Raw genomic sequence first — 22,728 nt, forward strand, 5'->3', positions numbered from 1 at the left:
GATGCTCTGGAGAGCAATCTGGAATTATGCCCCAAAAGTCATCAAATTGTGCACACCTTTTGATCCAGCAGTGCTACTACTGGGCTTATAGCCCAAAGACATACTAAAGAAGGGAAAGGGACCTGTATGTGTCAAAATGTTTGTGGCAGCCCTTTTCGTAGTGGCCAGAAACTGGAAGATGAATGGATGTCCATCAATTGGAGAATGGTTGGGTAAATTGTGGTATATGAATGTTATGGAATATTATTCTGTAAGAAATGACTAGCAGGATGAATACAGAGAGGCTTGGAGAGACTTACATGAACTGATGCTGAGTGAAATGAGCAGAACTAGGAGATCATTATACACTTCAACAACAATACTATATGAGGATGTACTCTGATGGAAGTGGATATCTTCAACATAGAAAAGATCTAATTCTGTTCCAATTGATCAACAATGGACAGAATCAGCTACACCCAGAGAAGGAACACTGGGAAATGAGTGTAAACTGTTTGCATTTTTTGTTTTTCTTCCCAGGTTATTTTTACCTTCTGAATCCAATTCTTCGTTTGCAAAAAAAAAAAAAAAAAAAAATTGGTTTTGCACACATATATTGTATCTAGGTGATACTATAACATATTTAATATGTATGGGACTGCCTGCCATCTAGGGGAGGGGATGGAGGGAAGGAAGGGAAAATTCAGAACAGAAGGGAGTGCAAGGGATAATGTAATTACCTATGCATATGTACTGTCAAAAAATGTTATAATTAAAAAATTAATTAAAAAAAGAAATACAAAAAAAAGAAAATTATCTTTCCATATATCTGAAAACTAAAATGCTATTAAAAATGTTTGAATACTCTGAATACTCTTTTCCTCTTATCCCTCCCACTTCTTTGAGAAGACAAGCAATTTGATATCTATATGCATGTGATATCATGTAAAACATATTTCTATATTAGTGGCTAAAGTTTTTGCACAAACTCTATCTATGCTTTATAGAAGCAGTAGGTTATAATAGATTGAGGGTTGGGCTTAAAGTTGGGAAGACTTAACTCCTATCTATAATTTTCACTCCCTACTTATATAACCATAGACAACTGATATCACCTCTATGTGCTTTGGACATACATATCAAGCAGGAAAGAGTTCTCATACTGCATGTAATTTATTCCCTCAACCTAATCTTTTATATAAGTCAGCTTTATATGGAAACTACCTTAAAGTAGAAAGTAGGCTGTGTCTGTCATGGTCTTGGCAGACAGACCTTGAGATGAGTAAGGAGAGTCATGTTTAGTATGGGACAGCCACAGCTAGGGTCCATGGCATATGAAAATAACAGTAGTTCAGATTCCACAGCACTTTCTATTGTAAAAAACACTTTCCTTTCCAAAAACCCCATGGGGTGTTACAGGAATTATTATCCTCATTTCACAGCTACAGCACAGAGAGTGGTTAAGTGGTTACCCACAGTCACACAATAAATGAGAAAGCTGGGACTTGAACCTAAATCTAGTACTCTTTCTACCACACCACGGAGAGGCAGACATTTTTTCTGGCTGTGGAATGGACTGGAAGAAGATCTTTCACACAAATAACTCTTCCTTCCATTTGAATCGGATGAACAGCCTGGTTTATTTCATTCCCCTATGGCCCAATGGGCAACATTCAGGGCTGATCCAGTCACAAAGAAAAATGAAGAAATGTTGATTGGGTCAGAAAAGAATGCAAGAATTCCCTCCTGTGCAATGTCCCTTCCAGTTTTTTTAAAGTCCTGTGAGACATCTGATTATACTGGTGTGAGGAACCCCTGGTGAAGAAACCCAGTGATCTATAATCTTGAAGGGTTGCTTGGGTCCCAGGGATAATGAGCAGAGTTCCAAAGTAAAGAGTTCCTCCAAAGTGAGGTGGATTTAAATTGTGTTTTCCTGACTACAAGGCTACCTTCTTATTCACTATCCCATGCTGCCTCTGGCCTTTGTTCTATAAATATTCATATAAACAGATTGATTCTGCTCAGGAATCCAGACCCACAGTTTGCTTCTATATTCTAAGATCACCAGAATCTCTGCCTTGCAAAGGTTTATCTTAAAGAGAATTGGGGCAGCTTTTATGTTCAAGTTTCCCGGAGTGTATCAGTAAAACAAGGAAACAAGAACCACTCTTGTGGTCATTTCCAACCCTGCAAAGGTTGCTAAACATGCTAAACAGCATGATGGTGACACTTAGGTATGTGTGTCAGTTTTTGGACCCATCAGAAAGTCTTTCAAAGCAGCAACAGGGATTTTGCTCATGCAAAGCAAAAGGAAACCCAAACCCTTTATGGCTTAAACCTCACTCACTTATTTTCCTTTGTTTTTTAATTTTCCATTTGATATAAAAAGGAAATGATTAAAAAAATAAAACCACACAACCCTCTACTAGAGCTTAGAAAAACAAACATTCTTGTTTTGGAATGCTGAAAGGTCCCAGGCTGCAAACCTCATTTCCTAATTAGGAACTGTATCCCAGCAAAGAGACATCTTAATTGCTGGAACTGCAGCTCTCAAAGCTTTCCTTGAGTTTGACTGGGCCTCCACGTTCTTATCCCTATGGCATGGAACTTTGATTGCCTTCTTCTTACAATCAAATTGGACAGAAATGCCCTGGCTCCTGGACCTCCCCTCCTCTCCCTTCTACCCCCTCACTTGGGTCTCACCCTACTCTTTTATCTTCCCTTGGGCACCATTGGACAAGGAAATATCATCTATGTCCTCCTCACAAAACAAAATGAAGTCGTTTGGACTGAGTCACAAAAGGGCACAGCAATGTCACCCTTGCTGTGTCCCCTCTAAATTTACAAAACAATCAGTGATGACCCCCTTCCACCTCTGTCTCATCTTTGCAGAAGTGCAGTGAGAATGATGGAGAATGCTACATATATTGCTAGCTTTTTGATATAGTCTTACTTTTGCTGAAACTTTTTCCTGTTTTCCTTTAATTTTTTTTTTTTTTTTTTTGGTTATCAAGGATAAATTTTTGAGGGTTAAATGGGAAAAGAGATATCTCCTCATTAAGGAAATGAAAATGATATAAAAAGATAAAATTTTAAAGCTAACATTTTATATAATAATAATAGCTAGCACTTTTCCCCCAATATTATTTTTTTCCAAATATACTTTTCAAAATTGATTTTTGTAAGTTTTGTATCATAAAGCACTTGTAAGACTTGTTATCTCATTTGATCCTCAAAACAAGCCCATGAAATAGGTACTATTATCACCCCCATTTTACAAAGAAACTGAAACCAAGATAAATTAAGTGACTTGCCCCAATAGCTAATAAGGATTTTAGACAGGATTCAAACTTGGGTCTTTTCTGATCTCTGTACCATCTAGTTAAGGTTTTAAAGATTAGAAAGTACTCTCTTCACAACTATCCTTTGAGATAGTTACTAACAGTATAATTATGACCATTTTACCAGGGATGAAATGGGTGAATGATAATGAGGCAGCTTGTTCAGAGTCACACTAGGAGGCAAGTGTAATTATTACCTCTATTTAAAGATAATACTCCATTACATTCATGTACCACAATATCTTTAGCAATTCCCCAATCCATGGGCATGTGCTTTGTTTCCAGTTTTTAAAAAATTGTTGTTATAAAAAAAGCTGCTATAAATATTTTGATGCACGGGCAGTCTATTGTTTTATCAATAACTAAGTCAAAGGAGGTATCATTTTATTTATTTTATTAGCATAATTCCAAATTGCTTTTCCAATTGGTTATATCAATCCACAGCTCCAATAATACTGTATTTAGTGATTGCAGAGTGAAGAGAGAAAGGTGGGTGATTTCTATGGGGAGACCTAAAGACCTATTTTTAAGGCTTTCTATTTCATAATCCATTAGTTCCCAGAAATCATCCTGGACACTTAGAAATGCTGATAAGTAGGGTAGGAGAGGGTTGACAAACCTGGAGAAGAGGAAGCAGCTTCCAAGTAATTTTTCCTATAGCCTTAGGCAGGCCTGGAGTCAGGGGAAAGACCACTTTCCCTCTTTGTTTAAAAGTGCTTCAAAAAGGCATTTACATTTAATGTGTTTTTGAAAGTTATGTTTCAATCATCTTGGATTTATGACTTTCTTTTAAAAGAAAGAAGCTCTGTATGACAGAAACAAGTTTATACTTGATCTGATTCTGGTGTTTGATGGATACAAATCAAGAGGGAAAGAAGGCCTTTGGAGCAAAGAAGTTAAGTAATTGAGAAAGTCCCTTTTGATCAGGAAATGAGTTTCATGGAAACAAAAGCTGAAATAGATCATAAGGTATTTTTCCTATCTATCTAATGAATGCAGCATTCCAAAAACCTTTTGGAAGTGCTAAGGAGGCAATTTTTTTTTTTTCATCAGAACTTTACAAATATTATCTCACTGTCATCCCAACAACTCTGCGAAGTAGGTGCTAATGTTAGGTGGAGAAACTGAGATGTGCCCAGGGTCCCACAGTGAGTAAATATTTCAGGTTGGATTTGAACTATGGGCTTCACGACTCCAGGGCCCACAGTCTATTCATTGTGTCACCTAGTTACTCTTCACTGAACAAAGTCAGATCTCTCTATCTAGACAATCAAAAGCTGGTGAGAAGCTTCACACAGATGAAAACAGCTACTTTTAACTTTTGATGCAAAACTTATCAAAGAAACCAAAGCTGAGAACATTTAGCAGAGAGATTTGGGCTTAGTCTTGAGATGACTTGAAGGAAAGGAGGTATTTTGCTCACTGCAAAGGACAAGGCTTATCTTATAACTAATGGAAAAGGCATTTAGTTATACCCTGAGTGCAACATTTCTTTGTATTTTCTTTAACTATGTAGCTCATATTTTAAGAAAAGTTTTATTTGTAACTGATTGATGTTTATATTTGATTATTTTAATAAAGAATTGTGTTTTTGCATGAAACAATGAATTCTAGATTTTAGAGCTAAAAGGAGCATTGTTATCTCATCCAACTTTCACATTTTAAAATTGAGGAAATTAAGGTCTGAAGGTTACACAGGAAACAAGTGGCAGAGTAGATGAATTTAGGTATTCTGACTGTAAATATATAAGATTCATCCCATAGTACCACTGTAGAGGAAGTCTATGAGCATCTGGAGAAGCTATTTCAAATACAAATTGCCAGAATCTTAGGTGACTTCAAGGCCTACTAGAATGTCTTGCATATATTAAATCTTAAAGAAACATTTGCAAATCACTACTGATCAGAGAAATGCAAATTAAGACAACTCTGAGGTATCATTACACACCTGTCAGATTGGCTAAGATGACAGGAACAAATAATGATGAATGTTGGAGGGGCTGTGGGAAAACTGGGACACTGATGCATTGTTGGTGGAGTTGTGAAAGAATCCAACCATTCTGGAGAGCAATCTGGAATTATGCCCAAAAAGTTATCAAAATATGCATACCCTTTGACCCAGCCATACTACTACTGGGCTTATATCCCAAGGAAATACTAAAGAAGGGAAAGGGACCTGTATGTGCCAAAATGTTTGTGGCAGCCCTTTTCATAGTGGCTAGAAGCTGGAAGATGAATGGATGCCCATCAACTGGAGAATGGTTGGGTAAATTATGGTATATGAATGTTATGGAATATTATTGTTCTGTAAGAAATGACCAACAGGAGAAATACAGAGAGGCTTGGAGAGACTTACATCAACTGATGCTAAGTGAAACGAGCAGAACCAGAAGATCATTATACACTTCAACAATGATACTGTACGAGGATGTATTCTGATGGAAGTGGATATCTTCAACATAGAGAAGAGCTAATCCAATTCCAATTGATTAATGATGGACAGAATCAGCTACATCCAGAAAAGGAACACTGGGAAATGAGTGTAAACTGTTATTTTTACCTTCTGAATCCAATTCTTCCTGTGCAACAAAAATTCGGTTCTACACACATATATTGTTTCTAGAATATACTGTAATATATTTAACATGTATAAGACTGCTTGCCATCTGGGGGAGGAGGTTGAGGAGGAAGGGAAAAAATCTGAATAGAAGTAAGTGCAAGGGATAATGTTGTAAAAAATTACCCATGCATATGTACTGTCAAAAAAAAAGTTTTAATTATAAAATAAAATAAAAATTAAATTAAAAAAAATAAAATAAAATAAATCACTCTACAAAAAAAAAAAAAAAAAAAAAAAAAAAAAAAAAAAAACATTTGACAAATTGACTCAATCTTCTGAATTTATAACTAAGGAATGAAACTTATAAAACAGGGAATGAAACTTCCCTGAAAGGGAAATTCTACACTTCTGGTCCATCCTAGTAAACTGCTTTCTAAAAAAGTGAAGTTTATTTTTTCACATGCTTATTTGCATCTCACATCTTTCTATATGAATTATTTCATTGTTTCCTGTTGCCTGATTCCTCCCCTTATACTGAAGACATTTATTCTGAACTTCTACTTTCTCATCACTGAGAGCTTTTATTAACTGACCCTTCCTCTCATATGGCTCCCTGCTGGATGCTTCAACAGGACATCGAAAACACAGATGAGATGCACCCTCAGGAGAATAATGTGCTGTCAGTTATATACAAAGACGTTCTTAGAAAATCTATTTCCTTCCTTTCCTTGAAGAGCTAGGGGATCATGGGCGTGGACTGTTGCAAATAAAGCTAGACCTGATCAATGTGTTAGCTGGTTTTGCTAAATTTAAAAAAAAAAAAAAAAACTTTGTCACAAAATAAGGCTCATTACATAGAAGAAGAGAGAAATATTCAGAAATAAATGATATAAAAAGAAATGCTTCATGCTCTTGATTTTTTTTTTCTTTCCCCTGGTAGTGGAGATATGTTACAACCCAAAGCCATCCCCTATTTTTTCACTGTAACCCTTTTTTATCACAATGGCATAAGGATTCATTATGAGAAAGCTAATCAAGGTTGTCACTAGAGTCTGTCTAAAAAGAAAGGAATCAATCTTTGATGTAGTGATCTGGCCTTGGTCAAAAAGATTTTAACTGGTGATTCCTGGTTTCATATGGATCATATTCAAAACAACAATATTTACCAAGCATTCTAATTCAAATCAGGAGCTTCCCTTGCTTCCTTCTCCTTTACACTTTCACCCTTTCTTCTAAAACTTCTTCTTTAAGTGCTCTTGATGTTGTGCTCTTGATTTGGAGTCAGAGGATGAGCACCAGCTAATCATATTCTGCCACGTACTCAGCACTTCTATGAATTTATTTTCTCGGTTTTGTCATATGTAAAATGAGAACTAGCTGAGGCTGGCATGCGGGAGTTAACATCCAGTCACTGAATGGGCTGAAGGGCTGGACAGGAACTTTAAGCCAATCCCTGCTCCTGTTTCTACTTAGGTGGTATTGGGCAGCGAGTCACCATCCTGCTCATGAAGGGGAAGCTGCTCAATGAGCTAATATCAATGTCAACCATCTTTCAGAAACCTCATCCTCGCCAGCGCCCACTCTTGGCCCCCAGGACTCACAGGATGTAGCAGATGACTCCAATGCTCCACATGTCTGTGGCGTAGCCAATTGGCTCATAGTTGATCACTTCAGGGGCAACGAACTCAGGGGTGCCAAAGAGGACCTTCAGGGAGCCTGCGTTCTCTGCAACACAAGGGAGAGAGGGGGTCACTCTTCAGTAGTATTCTCAGCAGCATGTGCTAAATGTCAGTATTGATGGACTGCACTGGGTACCATAAAGAGAAGGGATTCCCAATATAAGATGGTCAGTGAGAAACAAATATATATTGAAAATATACTTAGAATTAGTACTGCCCAGGAACCACATGAGCAAAACTACAAAACACTTGCCACACAAAGTCAGATCTAACCAATTGAAAAAATATCAAGTGCTTTTGGATAAGTCGAGCAAATACAATAAAGATGACAATATTCCTAAACTAATCTATTTATTTAGTGCTATACCAATCAGACTCCCAAGAAACTATTTTAATGACCTAGAAAAAATAACAACAAAATTCATCTGAAAGAACAAAAGGGGCAAGAATTTCAAGGGAACTAATGGAAAAAAAAAAATCAAATGAAGGTGGCCTAGCTGTACCAGGCCTAAAACTATATTATAAAGCAGCAGTCACCAAAACCATTTGGTATTGGCTAAGAAATAGACTAGTTGATCAGTGGAATAGATTAGGTTAACATTAAAGCATAAATTTAGGAATGAAGATAATTATTTACATTAAATGACAACAGAAAGGTCAGGATACCCAGCTGGCAGAAAAGAGGAGGCAGAGGAGGTGTGCACTGGGGGAACAATAATCTAGTATTTGACAAACCCAAAGACCCTGGCTTTTGGGATAAGAATTCATTGACAAAAACTGCTGGGAAAATTGGAAATTAATATGGCAGAAACTAGGCATTGACCCACACTTAATACCATACACCAAGATAAGATCAAAATGGGTTCATGATCTAGGCATAAAGATTGAGATTATAAATAAATTAGAGGAACATAGGATAGTTTACCTCTCAGACCAAAGGAGAACTAGAGATCATTATTGATTACAAAATAGAAAATTTTGATTCTATCAAGTTAAAAAGCTTTTGTAAAAACAAAACTAATGCAGACAAGATTAGAAGGGAAGCAATAAATTGGGAAAACATTTTTACAGTTAAAGGTTCTGATAAAGGTCTCATTCCCAAAATATAGAGAATTGACTCTAGTTTATAAGAAATCAAGCCATTCTCCAATTGATAAATAGTCAAAGGATATGAACAATTTTCAGATGATGACATTTAAACTATTTCCACTCATATGAAAAATTGTTTTAAATCATTATTGATCAGAGAAGTACAAATTAAGACAACTCTGAGATACCACTACACACCTGTCAGATTGGCTAAGATGACAGGAAAAGATAATGATGAATGTTGGAGGGGATAGGGGAAAAACTGGGACACTGATGCATTGTTGGTGGAATTGTGAATGGATGCAACCATTCTGGAGAACAATCTGGAATTATGCCCAAAAAGTTATTAAACTGTGCATACCCTTTGATCTAGCAGTGCTACCAATGGGCATCTTAAAGGGAAAGGGACCTGTATGTGCAAGAATGTTTGTGGCGGCCCTCTTTGTAATGGCCAGAAACTGTAAACTGAGTGGATGCCTATCAACTGGAGAATGGCTGAATAAATTGTGGTATATGAATGTTATGGAATACTATTGTTTTTGTAAGAAATGACCAGCAGGATGATTTCAGAGAGGTTTGGAGAGACTTAGATGAACTGATGCTGAGTACAATGAGCAGGACCAGGAGATTATTATACACTTCAACAACAATACTACATGATGATCAATTCTGATGGAAGTGGCTATCTTTAGCAATGAGAGGATCCAATTCAATTCCAATTGATTAGTGATGAACAGAACCCAGCTATACCCAGAGAAAGAACACTGGGAAATGAGTGTGGACCACAACATAGTACTTACACTCTTTCTGTTGTTGTTTGCTTGCATTTTTCTTTTTCTTCCCAGATTATTTTTATCTTTATTACTGCTGATTTTTCTTGTGCAATAAGAGAATTGTATAAATATGTACACATATATTGTACTTAAGATATACTTTAACATTTTTAATATATATGAGACTGCCTGCCATCTAGGGAGGGGGTGGAGGGAAGGAAGGGAAAAGTTGGAACAGAAATGTTTGCAAGGGTCAATGTTGAAAAATTACTCATGCATATGTTCTGTCAATAATAATAATAAAAAAAAGAAATTATATGAGTTAGCCATGGTAGAGCTGACACATGCCTCAAGGAGCAAGGAGTGATTTTTGGTTACTGTCTTTATGACCCTAAATCAATAAAAAATAAATCTGATAAAAAAAAAAAAAAAAAACAGAATTAGTACTGCCAATTACAACCACATAACAACTTATAGCTAGAATTTGCATACTGTTTAAAAGTTTGGGGGTAGCTAGGTGGTACAGTTAATAGAGTACCAGGTTTGGAGTCAGTGAGACTCATTTGTAAAATGAAATGGAGATGGAAATGGCAAATCACTCTGGTATCCCTGCCAAGAAAACCCCATAAATTTGTAGTCATAAAAAGGTGGACATGACTAATATGAATTAAAGATAATAAAATTAAAGTGCAAAACAACTTCATATGTATTTGGCTCACAATAATCCTGAGTTGGTGCTGTTATTATTCTTATTTGGCATGTGAGGAAACTGAGGTTGAGAGTGGTTAAGTGATTTGCTGTGAAGTATTTTTGCAGCAAAGAATTTTGAGTTTAGGTTTTTCTCACTCCCAAATTCAACACTCTATGCATTAGGACATTCAGTTGCTTTATAAAAACAAAATAAATGTGTATTTCCATATACTTAGTAGAACAGGGGGAAAAAAAACCCAAATTATTCACAGAACAGTAGATTCTTGTTATATACAATTTTCTTTTTCTTCAAAATCTGTAAGTCAAACCTGTAGCTTTCAAAGCTGTCGGCTTTTTATGGCATTCCTTCTGTTCTCCTTATGGTAGGCTTCACATTAAGGCATAAATTCATGAAGGAAGATAATTATTTACATTAAATGACAACAGAAAGGTCGGGATACTCAGCTGGCAGAAAAGAGGAGGCAGAGGAGGTGTGCATTGGGGGAATTGCCAACCTCTCCTAAGGAGTGAAGGAAGATGGATTGTACAAGAAAGCTGGGAAGAGTAGGAGGGAAGAAATCTGGCTCATCTCTTCTAATATTTCATTGTTGGGAAGATCTTCCCAGAAAGTGGATAAAGATAAGGACCTGGAGGCAGGAAGACCTGCCTGGAATCAAATTTGGCCTCAAATGTTGACTGTACAACCCTGGACAAATCACTTAACCATGCTCTGTCTCAGTTTCTTCATCTGTAAAATGGAGATGATAACAGCACCTATTTCAAGAGCACTCTGAAAATCTAGAAGTAAAATATAAATGTTAGCTATTATCACTCCCCAGACATCCTTTACATTCTTATTTCAATTTAAGCCTTTGTTCCAGCTTTAAATTAATTAATTCTCCAAGCCTCAGATAAATACAATGAAAAGTTGTACCTCCCCTTCCTGAATTACTTTTGTAGTATGTTTTCTCAGGAGGTGATTTCTACCTCAATTTTCTTGGTCATGACTCCTAACTGCTCCTACAAGCCAGAAGGGCTACTAGCCAATTAATTGTCACTGCAATGAGCACAGCTGTACTTTTCTTATAACTGAAGATGCTTTTATGGGACTGAGAATATAGAAATATAAATTCTTAAGAGCTGTAGGGGACCTAGGAGTCTACTCTAACTACTATCTTAATGGATGTATTTAAAAAAAAAAAAAACCCTGAGTTTTATTCCATATAATTCTTTTTTGGTACTGAACCACTGATTTCATTGCTGTTAGAGAACTCATAGTAATGACTCTTCACTGTGAACAGAAAGAAAAGCACATTTTTAAAAATGAAGAGTTCTGATCAATTGGCGTCTGAGGTCTCTATCACTCTAGCACTAAGCTCTATAACTAAACTCTATAAGCTCTAGCACTAAGATCCTATGAAATAGACATTGGCTTGACTCCCCTACAGCTTTATTATTATTAAGTCCCTTAATTTCTTTCATAATTTCAAATTCACTCCAGAAGAAAGGGACCTTTGTTCTTCTTTAGTCACTTCAGTTATGCTCAACTTTTTGTGACTTCATTTGGGGTTTTCTTGGCAAAGATACTGGAGTGATTTGCCATTTCCCTCTCTAGATCATTTTATAGATGAGAAAACTGAGGCAAGCAGGGTTAAGTGACTTGCCCACGGTCAAATAGCTAGGAAGTATCTGAGGCCAGATTCAAACTCAGAAAAATGAATCTTCCTGACTCGAGGCCTGGGACTCTCTCTACTGCAACATCTAATTGCTCCTAAAAAAGGTCCTTCTTAGAGTCAACTTTTCATTATCTAGTATCTAAGGATACAGAGAGCTGTCCATTACAAACATTAACATGCCCGTATCTTTCTTCCTTTTCTCCCAGCTTGTGATCTCCTTTTTTGCTTAGAAATAGGGTAGTGCACTTCAAGAACAATACTGTATGAAGATGTATTCTGATGGAAGTGGATATCTTCAACAAAGAGAAGATCTAATTCGGATCCAGTTGATCAATGATGGACAGAATCAGCTATACCCAGAGAAGGAACACTGGGAATTGAGTATAAACTGTTTGCACTATTGTCTTTCTACCCAGGTCACTTTTACCTTCTAAATTCAATTCTTACCATGCAACAAGAAACTCGGTTTTACACACATATATTGTATCTAGGAATATCTAGGATATACTGTAACACACATAACACGTCACACATTGCCTGTCATCTAGGGGAGGGGGTAGAAGGAGGGAGAAAAAAATTCGAAAAAGAAGTGAGTCCAAGGGATAATGCTATAAAAAAAAATTACTCATGCGTATGTACTGTCAAAAAATTATTATAATTATAAAGTTAATTTTTAAAAAAGTTACGGGCAAAAGATTCTACCCAAATGAAGTTGGTTATAAAAAAAGAAAGAAAGAAAGAAAGAAAGAAAGAAAGAAAGAAAGAAAGAAAGAAAGAAAGAAAGAAAGAAAGAAAGAAAGAAAGAAAGAAAGAAATAGGGTAGTGCGTATAAGAAAAATTGTTCAAGTCTTGACTTTGCAGCTCACTATTTGTGTAATCCTGAGGCAGTAGCCTCTAGGTCACTGTTTCCTCATTTGTAAAATGATAAAAAATTAGTAAAAAAATGAAGAAATTAGTCTATATCTGTAGTGTCAAATTCAAATAGAAATGGAGCCTGTAAAGCATACCTAAGGATCTGTGAGGTTTAAAAATAATATATCTACTTTTTAAAATTTATTTGTTTTGTTAAATATTTCCTAATTATATTTTAATCTGATTCAGGTCAAACTTGGGAGTATTATGGGTCACAGTTGGATACCTCTGGTCTAGATTTAAGGTTCCTCTATATCAATAATTTTATGATCTCCAGATAAAGAACTGGTAGAGCCTGAATGCAGATTGAAGCAAACTACTTTTCACTTTCTGTATCTTTTTTGCTTTTTAAAATTTTAATAGCTTTTTATTTTTTGAAATACATGCAAAAATAGTTTTCATCATTCACCTTTGTAAAACCTTGTATTCCAAATTTTTCTCCTCTCCTTCCCTCTTCTCCCACCCCAGACAGCAAGCAATCCAATATAAGTAAAACAAGTGCAAAAAAACACTGCTTTTAAAAAAAAACTTTGGGACTGTGTCTTTTGTCACAGCATGACTAATATGGTAATATGTCTTATATGATATTAAACATATATAACATATCAAATGCTAACTCTCTCAAGGAGGGGGGAAAGTGAAAGAGAGAAAAAATTTGGAGATCAAAAAAAATTATTTAAAAATAATTATATAATTGACAAATATGGAAATATGTCCATATTTAACCTATATCAAATTGCTTGCTGTCTTGGGGAGAGGGGAGGTAAGGGAAGGAGAGAGAAAAATTTAGAACACATTTGCAAAATGAATGTTAATGTAAAGATGTACATGTATTTGGAAAGATAAAATATTATTAAAAATAATTCTATGATCCTATGATCCCTTTTTGAGTACAGTCTCACAGTCTTTTTGTTATGTAACTCTGGGAAGAATATTCATAGAAAACAGACTAAGTGAGAGAAAATAAAGACATTATCTAAAATAAGTGGCTATCCTGTCTACACATTTCTGTATCCCTCAAATGTTATTTTATATAGTATATATTCAATAAATATTGTTTGTTGAAAAAATAAAATAAAATGGTAGGGGTGGGTGGGGATAATTAGGATGGGCAGACAGGTTATTATGATATCAAATACCTTTCTTATAGGTTTCCTGATATTTAAGATTCAAATAATAGGGCAAATTTTTTCACTTAAGGATTATAAACAAAGTCCATTTAACAAAATTTGTAACAGGCATACATAAAAACAATATTTCACAGGTTGATTGAAAGCAAGAAATATGGTAACCCAGGAGGATGCTAAAGTGCAGTTGAAGATGGAGATGGGAGAAAGAGTTGTCTAACTAGGATTAATCATTCTCAGCAAACAATTTACATAAGAATTCATAAAATGAGTTAATTAAACCAAAAGTTGATTATGCTTCAATTTTTCATCCTACCTATTCATTATTCTCCACTTTTAAAAAATAGTCATCTGAGATCAAACAAACAAACAAAAAAGAAAGAATGTTTATTATTACCTAGTTTCCTGGCCAGTCCAAAGTCAATGAGCTTGATCCTAGTCCCAGTCTTGTTGACACACATGATGTTCTCAGGCTTAAGGTCAAGGTGGACAATACCCTGCTTGTGTATATACTCCACACCTTCCGAAATCTGTTTCATGTACTTAATACACTCCCGTTCAGTCAACTCAAAGTCCTCATCGATGATCCGCTCAAATAACTCGCCCCCAGATACTCTGGAAATGGAGAGTCATTATGGGAAAAGAAGAAAATAGAAAGATCAAAGGAGAGATTAGATCTTCAATCAGTCTTAACAAAGGCTTATTAAGTGTACTCTATGTACTAAAAGTTGTGTTAAATGTTAAGAATACAAAGAAAGCAAAAACAGCCTCTACCCATCACTTCTGGCACCCACTGAGGTTTTCCATTCCTGGGAAAAGACTTGATTACTAAGACACACTGAGTTTTCACAACATTTGAAGAATAGAGAGAAGTTTGGGTTGAAAAGATACAGAAGAGGTATTTTGATCATGAACTAAGAAGGGTCAGAATATGGGGAAGGAATATTAGGGAGTGCAAATCAGGAAGCCCGCATAGAGGGCAATGGAACCTGTGCTTTGAACAGTGACTAAGATGTGCTGAATGTTTTTTAAGCGGTAGGAAGGTATTTTGGGTCCTTGTGAGGATATTCCTAGTCTGTCCTAAGGAGGGCAATTCTCACCTTGAGACAAGTTTTATTTATTTTTTTGTAATTACTATTGGTTGGAGGCAATGGAGGTACCTTTCTCAGCTTGTTTAAAAAAAGGGGGGGGGACCCGAAGATTCAGAAGCAAATAACCTGTCTATAATCGATATGATTCCCAAACTACCACCACCATCAAGGCAGAGAGGACTGTTTTTGTACTTTTCACACCTGTTGTTAATATTTATTTATTACTATTTCCATTTTAAGGTTGAATTTAATGGTCACTTAAAGCTGATTTTAGGATAGGACTAGGAGTGATTTCACTGCTATAAACAAACTCTTAGATGAGGAAGTTCTACCAATGCAAGTTGATACCTTTCTGAACTTTATAATATTAGAGTTGCTTTGAAGATTACATAGCCAATGTGTGTTGGTATGTGTCAGAGATGGGACTTAAATCCAGGTTCCTTCTCTCCTTTAAGATGTAGCTTTAAATCATTTTCTGCATGCAACTTTTTCTGATTCCCCCCCCAATTATTATGCTCTTCCTTCTAATTTACCCTCAATTTATATATTGTATATGTGTATATATTTCAATTTATTCATATTATAGTTATGATATATTTACATACATTTACATATAAACATGTTTCTTTCATTTAAATGAAACCTCCCTTGTGACCAGGGGTTGTATAATTCTTCCTCATTATCTACTCAGTACAATGTCTGGCACATTGTAGGTACTTAATAAATACCTACTTATTAATTGATCAATTAAAAGCTAATTCTCTATTCTCTTTACTATGCTGCCTGATTTTACTTGCATAAAAATGTTTTAGAAAAGAGAAAGGGACATCCAATCTAGTGTCCCCCAGTTGAATTGTCAGTAGCATATAAAAGGAATTTGTTTAGTTTTATGTAATCCCTCAAAATTTGATTACTCTTCCTAAACTCAAATTTCTGAATCTCTATCTTGGACTATGGTAACTATACTGTATCCATCTTTAGTCAATTCTTCATTATAAGCATCATCTGCCAGAGGTAAAGCAATAAGCCAGTGGTCCTCAAACTTTTTAAATAGGGGGTCAGTTCACTGTCCTTCAGACTGTGGAGAGGCTGAACTATAGTAAAACAAAAGCTCATGCTCTGTCTCTGCCCCTCAGCCCATTTGCTATAACCCAGCGGGCCGCATAAATGTCCTCAGAAGGCCACATCTGTTCTGCTGGCTATAGTTTGAGACCCCTGACCTAAGCTGTCTTCCCCTCCTTATATCTGTAAATGCAAAACTTATCCATAGTCTGAGAATAAGTCAGATCCCTCTTTTTTTTCTGGAAGCAGATTCAAGCATCCTTTTATTGACCATGTAAAGCTTCAAAAACTTCTCTCTGAGTCTGGTATTTTTTTTTTTTTTTCCGTTCATCAGCTTCCCTTTTTTTTTTTTTTTTTTTTTTTTTTTTTTTTTTAAATTATAGCTTTTTATTGACAGAACACATGCATGGGTAATTTTTACAACATTGTCCCTTGCACTCACTTCTGTTCCAACTTTTCCCTTCCCTCCCTCCACCCCCTCCCCTAGATGGCAGGCAGTCTCATACATGCTAAATATGTTAAAGTATATCCTAGATACAATATATGTGTGCAGAACCATACAATTCTCTTGCTGCACAAGAAAAATTGGATTCAGAAGGTAAAAATAACCTGGGAAGAAAAACAAAAATGCAAGTAGTCCACATTCATTTCCCAGTGTTCTTTCTCTGGGTATAGCTGCTTCTGTCCATCATTGATCAATTGGAACTGAATCAGCAGATCCCTCTTTTCAACTAGAAATGGAGGCCATTCCATTTACTTAAGAATCCTTATGAACTGTATATTGACTTACTTTTGATGTATAATGTTATGGGTTTTGGTTTTTTTTTTTGTATGTTTGTTTATTCTATTAAGTACTTCTCAATTCTATTTGAATCCAGTTCAAGTTATTCTTGATAGTGTTTTGGGCTGTGTAGTTGATGCCTTTGGTGTATATACAGAGAGTAACAAAATGTGGCAAGTCCTCAAAGAGATGGAAGTGTCAGATGATCTTACTTTTCTCCTGAGGAACCTGTTTGTGGACCAAGAAGCAACAGTTTGAACTGAATATGAAACACCTTATTTATTTAACTTATAGGCAGAGTACATTATGTGAAATGCCAGCCTGGATGACTCAAAAGCCAGTATTAAGGTTGCCAGAATAAATATCAACAATCTGAAACATTCAGATGATATCATTGTGATGGCAGAAAGTGAAAATGTAAGAAGCCTCTTAGAAGAGAGGGTGAAAGCCAGCTAGAAGCTTAACATTAAAACAACAACAACAACAACAACAACAACAACAACCTAAGATACTGGTAATTAGTCCCACTACTCCCTGACCAATAGAAGGAGAAGATATGGAAGCAGTGTCAAATTTCCTATTCTTGGGAGTCAAAGATCAATGCAGATGGTGACTGTAGCCATGAAATTAAAAGACCCTTGCTCCTTGGAAAGAAAGATATGGCAAATCTGGACAGCATACATAGCAGAGACATCATCTCACCAACAAAGGTCCAGAATGAGAATGAACTTACACTTTTGAATTGTGGTGCTGGAGAAGACTTTTGGAGTTCTTTGGACAACAATGAGAATGAACTTACACAGACTTTGGAGGATGGAAGGGTTTGGTCCATGGCATCACGAAGAGTTGGACTGAATAACAACAAAGAATTGACCTCAAAGTCAGGAAGACAAAAGTTGAAGTCCTACCTCTAACACCCACTGGCTGTCACTTTTAGTGACTTAGTTACTTGCCCTTGAGGTGTTTTAAACAATTCTATAAAATTAAAAATTCACAGAGAGGTATTGACTTACAGGCATGGAAGGAGTTTCCTGACCTGGGAGATTCCCATATGAATGAGATCATAATCCCTATCCTAAATCAATCTACAAATGTTAATTGCCTACCATCTGTCACTCACTAAGCTAGACGCTAAGAATACAGAGAACAAAAAAATTCCCACAGAATTTAGCTACTGACCTTCCCATTTTCTTCTCAGCTTATATTTCCATACTTAAGCAGGAACTATTTGGCATTCAACATATCTGTTCTTAATCCCTACTGGAAAATCTCTTCTTTAGTCAGATTACAGAGATTCTACCTCTACTGATTATATAAGGAAAAAAAGAATATAATGTCTACTGTATTTTCAGATGGATACCCAACAGACCGGAAGCAACAGAATATGGAAGATTAATTCATGGAACCAAGCCAATGCAATGATCTGGATTTTCTATTATCACAGGTATTCTGATAAACTGGGACCAGAAGGATGAATGTGACTAGCCTCAGATGACAGCCGAGGTGTTGTGAAGTCATCTTAGCATTTATCTCTTCCTCAATCAGAAAAAAAAATTTATCTATAAGCTACTGACCTATTGTCTACATAGAACAGTTAACACCATGACATAATAGTAGTGTACTAAATAGATCTGGTGTCAGGAAGATCTGAGTTTAAATCTAATGTAAGATATTTAAAAGCTGTGTGATGCTGGGCAAGCCATGTAAACTATATCTGATTCAGTTTCTTTATTTGTAAAATGAGGGTAATAATAATACCTATTTCCCAGGGTGGTTGTGAGAATTAAATGAAACAATAATTGTAAAGAACTTAGCACATAGTAAAAGTTATATATATATTAATTATTATTATCATCATTATCATCCTACTGGACATGTTTTAGAATTTATAAAGTATCTTTTTTAAAATAGTATTTTATTTTTCTAAATACATGCAACGATAGTTTTCAAAATTCACCTTTGCAAAACTTTGTGTTCTAAATTTTTCTTCCTCCCTTTCCCCCATTCTCTCCCCAAAACATTAAGCAATACTATAGAAGTTAAAGATGTGCAATTCTTCTGAACACATTTCTGTATTCATCATGCTGTGCAAAAAAAAAAATCAGATCAAAAGGGAAAAAAAAAAAAACATGAGAAAGAAGAAAACGCAAGCAAACACTAAAAAGATGAAAATACTATGGTTTGATTCACATTCAGTCTCCTTAGTTCTCTCTCTGGATGTGGATGGCTCTTTCCATCCAAGTCTATTGAAATTGCCTTGAGTTACCACATAGTATAAAACATCTTGTTCCAGTCATTAAGGAACCACTGAAACTTAACAAGCACTTCCGAGATAGTATAGTGGGTTAAGCACCAGTCTTAGAATAAGGAAGACCAGTGTTTGAATCCTGCCTCAGATGCTTACTTGCTTTCTGATCCTGTGTGTCCTATAATCTCTCTAGGTCTCGGCTTTTTCATCTGTAAAAGTGGGGAGGTGAGCTTTGACTCAATGATGACAGAGGTCCCTTCCAGCTCTAAATCTATGTGTCTTTGCTAAATCCTGTCTTAGCTAAACTTACTGGACTTCAACACATTTGTCTGCTTAGTCTTATTTGTCTAGGCAGCAAGAATTTGGCTGCATTTTGTGCCACTGTGTTGGAAAGCAGAGTGGGTATGCTGGGTGACTGGATTCCCCAGAGGGAAATACCAGTGGGTTGGAAGTTATCTAGGTTGTACAAAACTGCCCCTTAGAAAACTGGGACACTTATGTATTGTTGGTGGAACTGTGAACGGATCCAGCCATTCTGGAGAGCAGTTTGGAACTATGATCAAAGAGAGAAACAATAACTCTCCTTTAACATCCATTACAGTCCCTTGGTCACAGAATACTACCTTAAGCTGAATCACTTTTCCCACCTTGGGTTGTGTATCTTTAACTTTTCCTAGGTTTAGGGAAAGATACTAAGATTTTTGTATAAAGGTAAAATATAAGTGTATGGGGAAAAAAGAAATGTATATGATAATTTTGTTGCATATTTGAAAGGAATAAGAAGTTGTACAAACTAGATTTGCACATTCATGTGTAGTCATCTTTTTGGTTGTACTATGTTATGGAATTTTTTTTTAATTCCATAAATTAAAAATAAGATAAAAATCTTTAAAATAACAGGATAAATACACACACATATGTATAAAAGATTTCTTACTGAATACTTAAACATCAGATTATCAGATTAAAAACAAAAACACCAAGGAATTGTGATTATAAAGGACAATAACTCATAATGACTACTCACATTTATATGATTATCTAACATATACAAAATACTTTTCTCATAAGAACATTGGGAGGTAGATAGTGCAACTATTATCAACCCCATCTTACAGATAAGAAAGTGGAGTTCCAGGACTTATCTATAGTCACATAGCTATTAAAATCTGGACTAAGAGTCAATATATGCCTTGACTCTTAGTCTAGTGCCTTTTCCACTACATAAGGGACTTATCACTTTATAGCATTACATTACTATCAGATAGTATGATCATTACACATTGTCAACTTTATGTCTCTGTGGTAATCCCAATTGACAAATGCAATAGTACTCTGACACTAGAGTTAAATGAGATTAATAGGATGATAGGGCAGAGGTTTTCGTAATTTAAAATGAGTTTTCTGGCAAGTGGTTCAAAGAGTAACTTACCAAGTTGCTAATGTAGAAGCTTTTGCAGAGGAAAAAAATAGATAAAGGTAGCTGGATAGCGCAATGGATAAAACATTGGGCCTAGAGCCAAGAAGACTCATTCATCTTCCTGAATTCGAATATGGCCCCAAACATTAACTAGCTCACTTTACCCTGTCTCAGTTTTTTCATCTCCAGCTCTCTGTAAAATGAGCTGGAGAAGGAAATGGCAAATCACTCCAGTATCTCTGCCAAGAAAATTGGTTATGAATAATCAGACATGTCTGAAAAAGACTGAACAATAACTATTAACCAAGGAACCAAGTCTTGTCTAGACCTATGAGAAACATACACTTTTACTCTCTCATCTGGAAAGAGATAGCAAGAGGCTCTCATCGGCTCCCACTTGCCCTAAAGCATCCATTGGTGAAATGAACCAACACGGGAGTTTAGTACCCAGCCTTGACTAATTCTATGAACAGAAATAAAAGCAACATCTGTGTCAGACGACTAAGCCTCAACTGGACATTAATTATCAAAAGGAATCATCACTGCTTCCTGAGCCACAAGGAAGCTATTCTTCAGATCAACAGAGTACCGTATTCTACTGGTACTTGTCACCCTATGTCTGAAGCTCCCAAGCTTGGGGTTACTGATCATTTAATGCACTTGTTAAACAAATTGATTCCTGCCTTAATTGCATTTTCTTCCCAGCTATAGTTCTCCCATGTCTCTAGGATAAATCGACAATGCAAACTCCTCCAATTCATGATTTGGGCCCAAATTACCTTTCCAATCGAATATGACGCATTATTGCCCTTCAAACATTCTATTTCCAGCAAACCCAGACTAACAGTTGCTCTCTGAAACTGATGTTTTTAGCTTTTATCTTTGTGCATTTATTCAAAACATAACTTTATCTTATGTTGACCTATCTGTGTCCATTTCCCCAACAAAATGTAAGATCCAATGTAAAGGGCTAAAACTGAGCAATGCACTTTGATAAAGAAGCATGTGAGACTAATTACCAATTGGACAGTTCCCTATTAACTTGTTTGAAAGGTGACCCTCCCCAGCTGTTCTGTGCTGACTTGATTGGTGGGACAAAGAAGGGAAGTGACGTGTGTGGGAGGAGGAGGAGGAGGAAGAGGAATTGAGACAGAGTTCCAGCAATCCTTAAAGGAAAGAACTTTTGTTTTTTATCTGTGTATCTCTGGCATCTATCCATTGTATAGTGTATATATAGTGCATAATGTATATAGTGTATAGTGTTGCATAGTGTCTTCTATACAAGAGGGTCTTTAAAATACTTGTGGAATTAGAGGAAATAATAAGCTATCAGATAAGTGTCTAATCTCCTGAATTCAACTGTCCTTGTATAGAGTTTAGTAGATTGGGGAATGTTATGTTTATAGTATATATTTTACTAAATAAGTTCACGAACTGTCTCATCATAACCATATGTTGCTTATGATAGCAGTATTATTCCAAAGATTCATTGTTGGTTGAAGAACAATACCTAAAAACAGTATCAGAGAGGAGGAAATCTCAAAGAAAAGTTAGAGGACTCTACTCTAGTACTCTGTGCTGGACATTTTAAAAGCAGGGGAAGGCAGTTGAGGTTAAATGACTTGTCCAAGGTCACACAGCTAAGTATCTGAGGCCACATTTGAATTCAGGTCTTAAGGACCCTTACTGTATCCACTGTACCACCTAGTTGCTCCATGAATGTAATTTTTTACTAATAACTTGCATGAAAACCACAGATTTTCAGAGTTGGAAGTGATCTCAATTCTTTAGTAGCTTGAAATAATGGATCAAAAGCAATAGGATGAAATTCAACATAAGCAGATGCACAATTCCATTTGATATTTATAAAAACATTTCCCATACAAGTATAGGCTAGGTCAGACATAGGGTGGCCATAGTTCATGTGAAAAACACCTGAGGATTTTAGTTTGGCTCAAAATGAGTTAATAATGGGGATATTACCCCCCAAAATAATTAACTTCATTTGAGACTATTTTGATAGAACTATAGCATCCAAATCCTTCACCAAAGATGTACACCAATGCTCCATGACAGCAGAGAGGTGACCCAGGATTCTCTAAGGATAAAAGGCCGAGTACAAGATTTGGCTGATTCTATGAAGCTGAAAGGTTCAGGTATCAGATTAGTGAAGGACTGGAGCCAAAGACTATTTTAGCAAAGTTTGGAGCACTTCATCACCAGAAAATTGATTACTTAGTATTATTTTCCACGAAGAGTACTTCAGAGCAGCTCTACCAATGAAATAATGAATGGATGAA

The 22,728-nt window shown here is 35.9% G+C and overlaps 1 protein-coding gene across 10 annotated transcripts in view; it reads right to left on the minus strand.

Annotated features, from left to right (window-relative positions):
- The window catches only part of MYLK (myosin light chain kinase), a 424,364-nt gene that overhangs the window by 27,811 nt on the left and 373,825 nt on the right, over positions 1-22,728 (minus strand). For all 10 annotated transcript variants that reach the window (XM_074301410.1, XM_074301411.1, XM_074301413.1 and 7 more), the window contains 2 exons: positions 14,224-14,441; positions 7,482-7,605 (listed from right to left, as the gene is read on the minus strand). In XM_074301410.1, the coding sequence (XP_074157511.1) occupies positions 7,482-7,605; positions 14,224-14,441 (342 nt within the window). The remainder of the gene's footprint in view (positions 1-7,481; positions 7,606-14,223; positions 14,442-22,728) is intronic.

This window comes from Sminthopsis crassicaudata, chromosome 3 (genome assembly GCF_048593235.1).
Source record: "Sminthopsis crassicaudata isolate SCR6 chromosome 3, ASM4859323v1, whole genome shotgun sequence".
Classification (NCBI taxonomy): domain Eukaryota; kingdom Metazoa; phylum Chordata; class Mammalia; order Dasyuromorphia; family Dasyuridae; genus Sminthopsis; species Sminthopsis crassicaudata.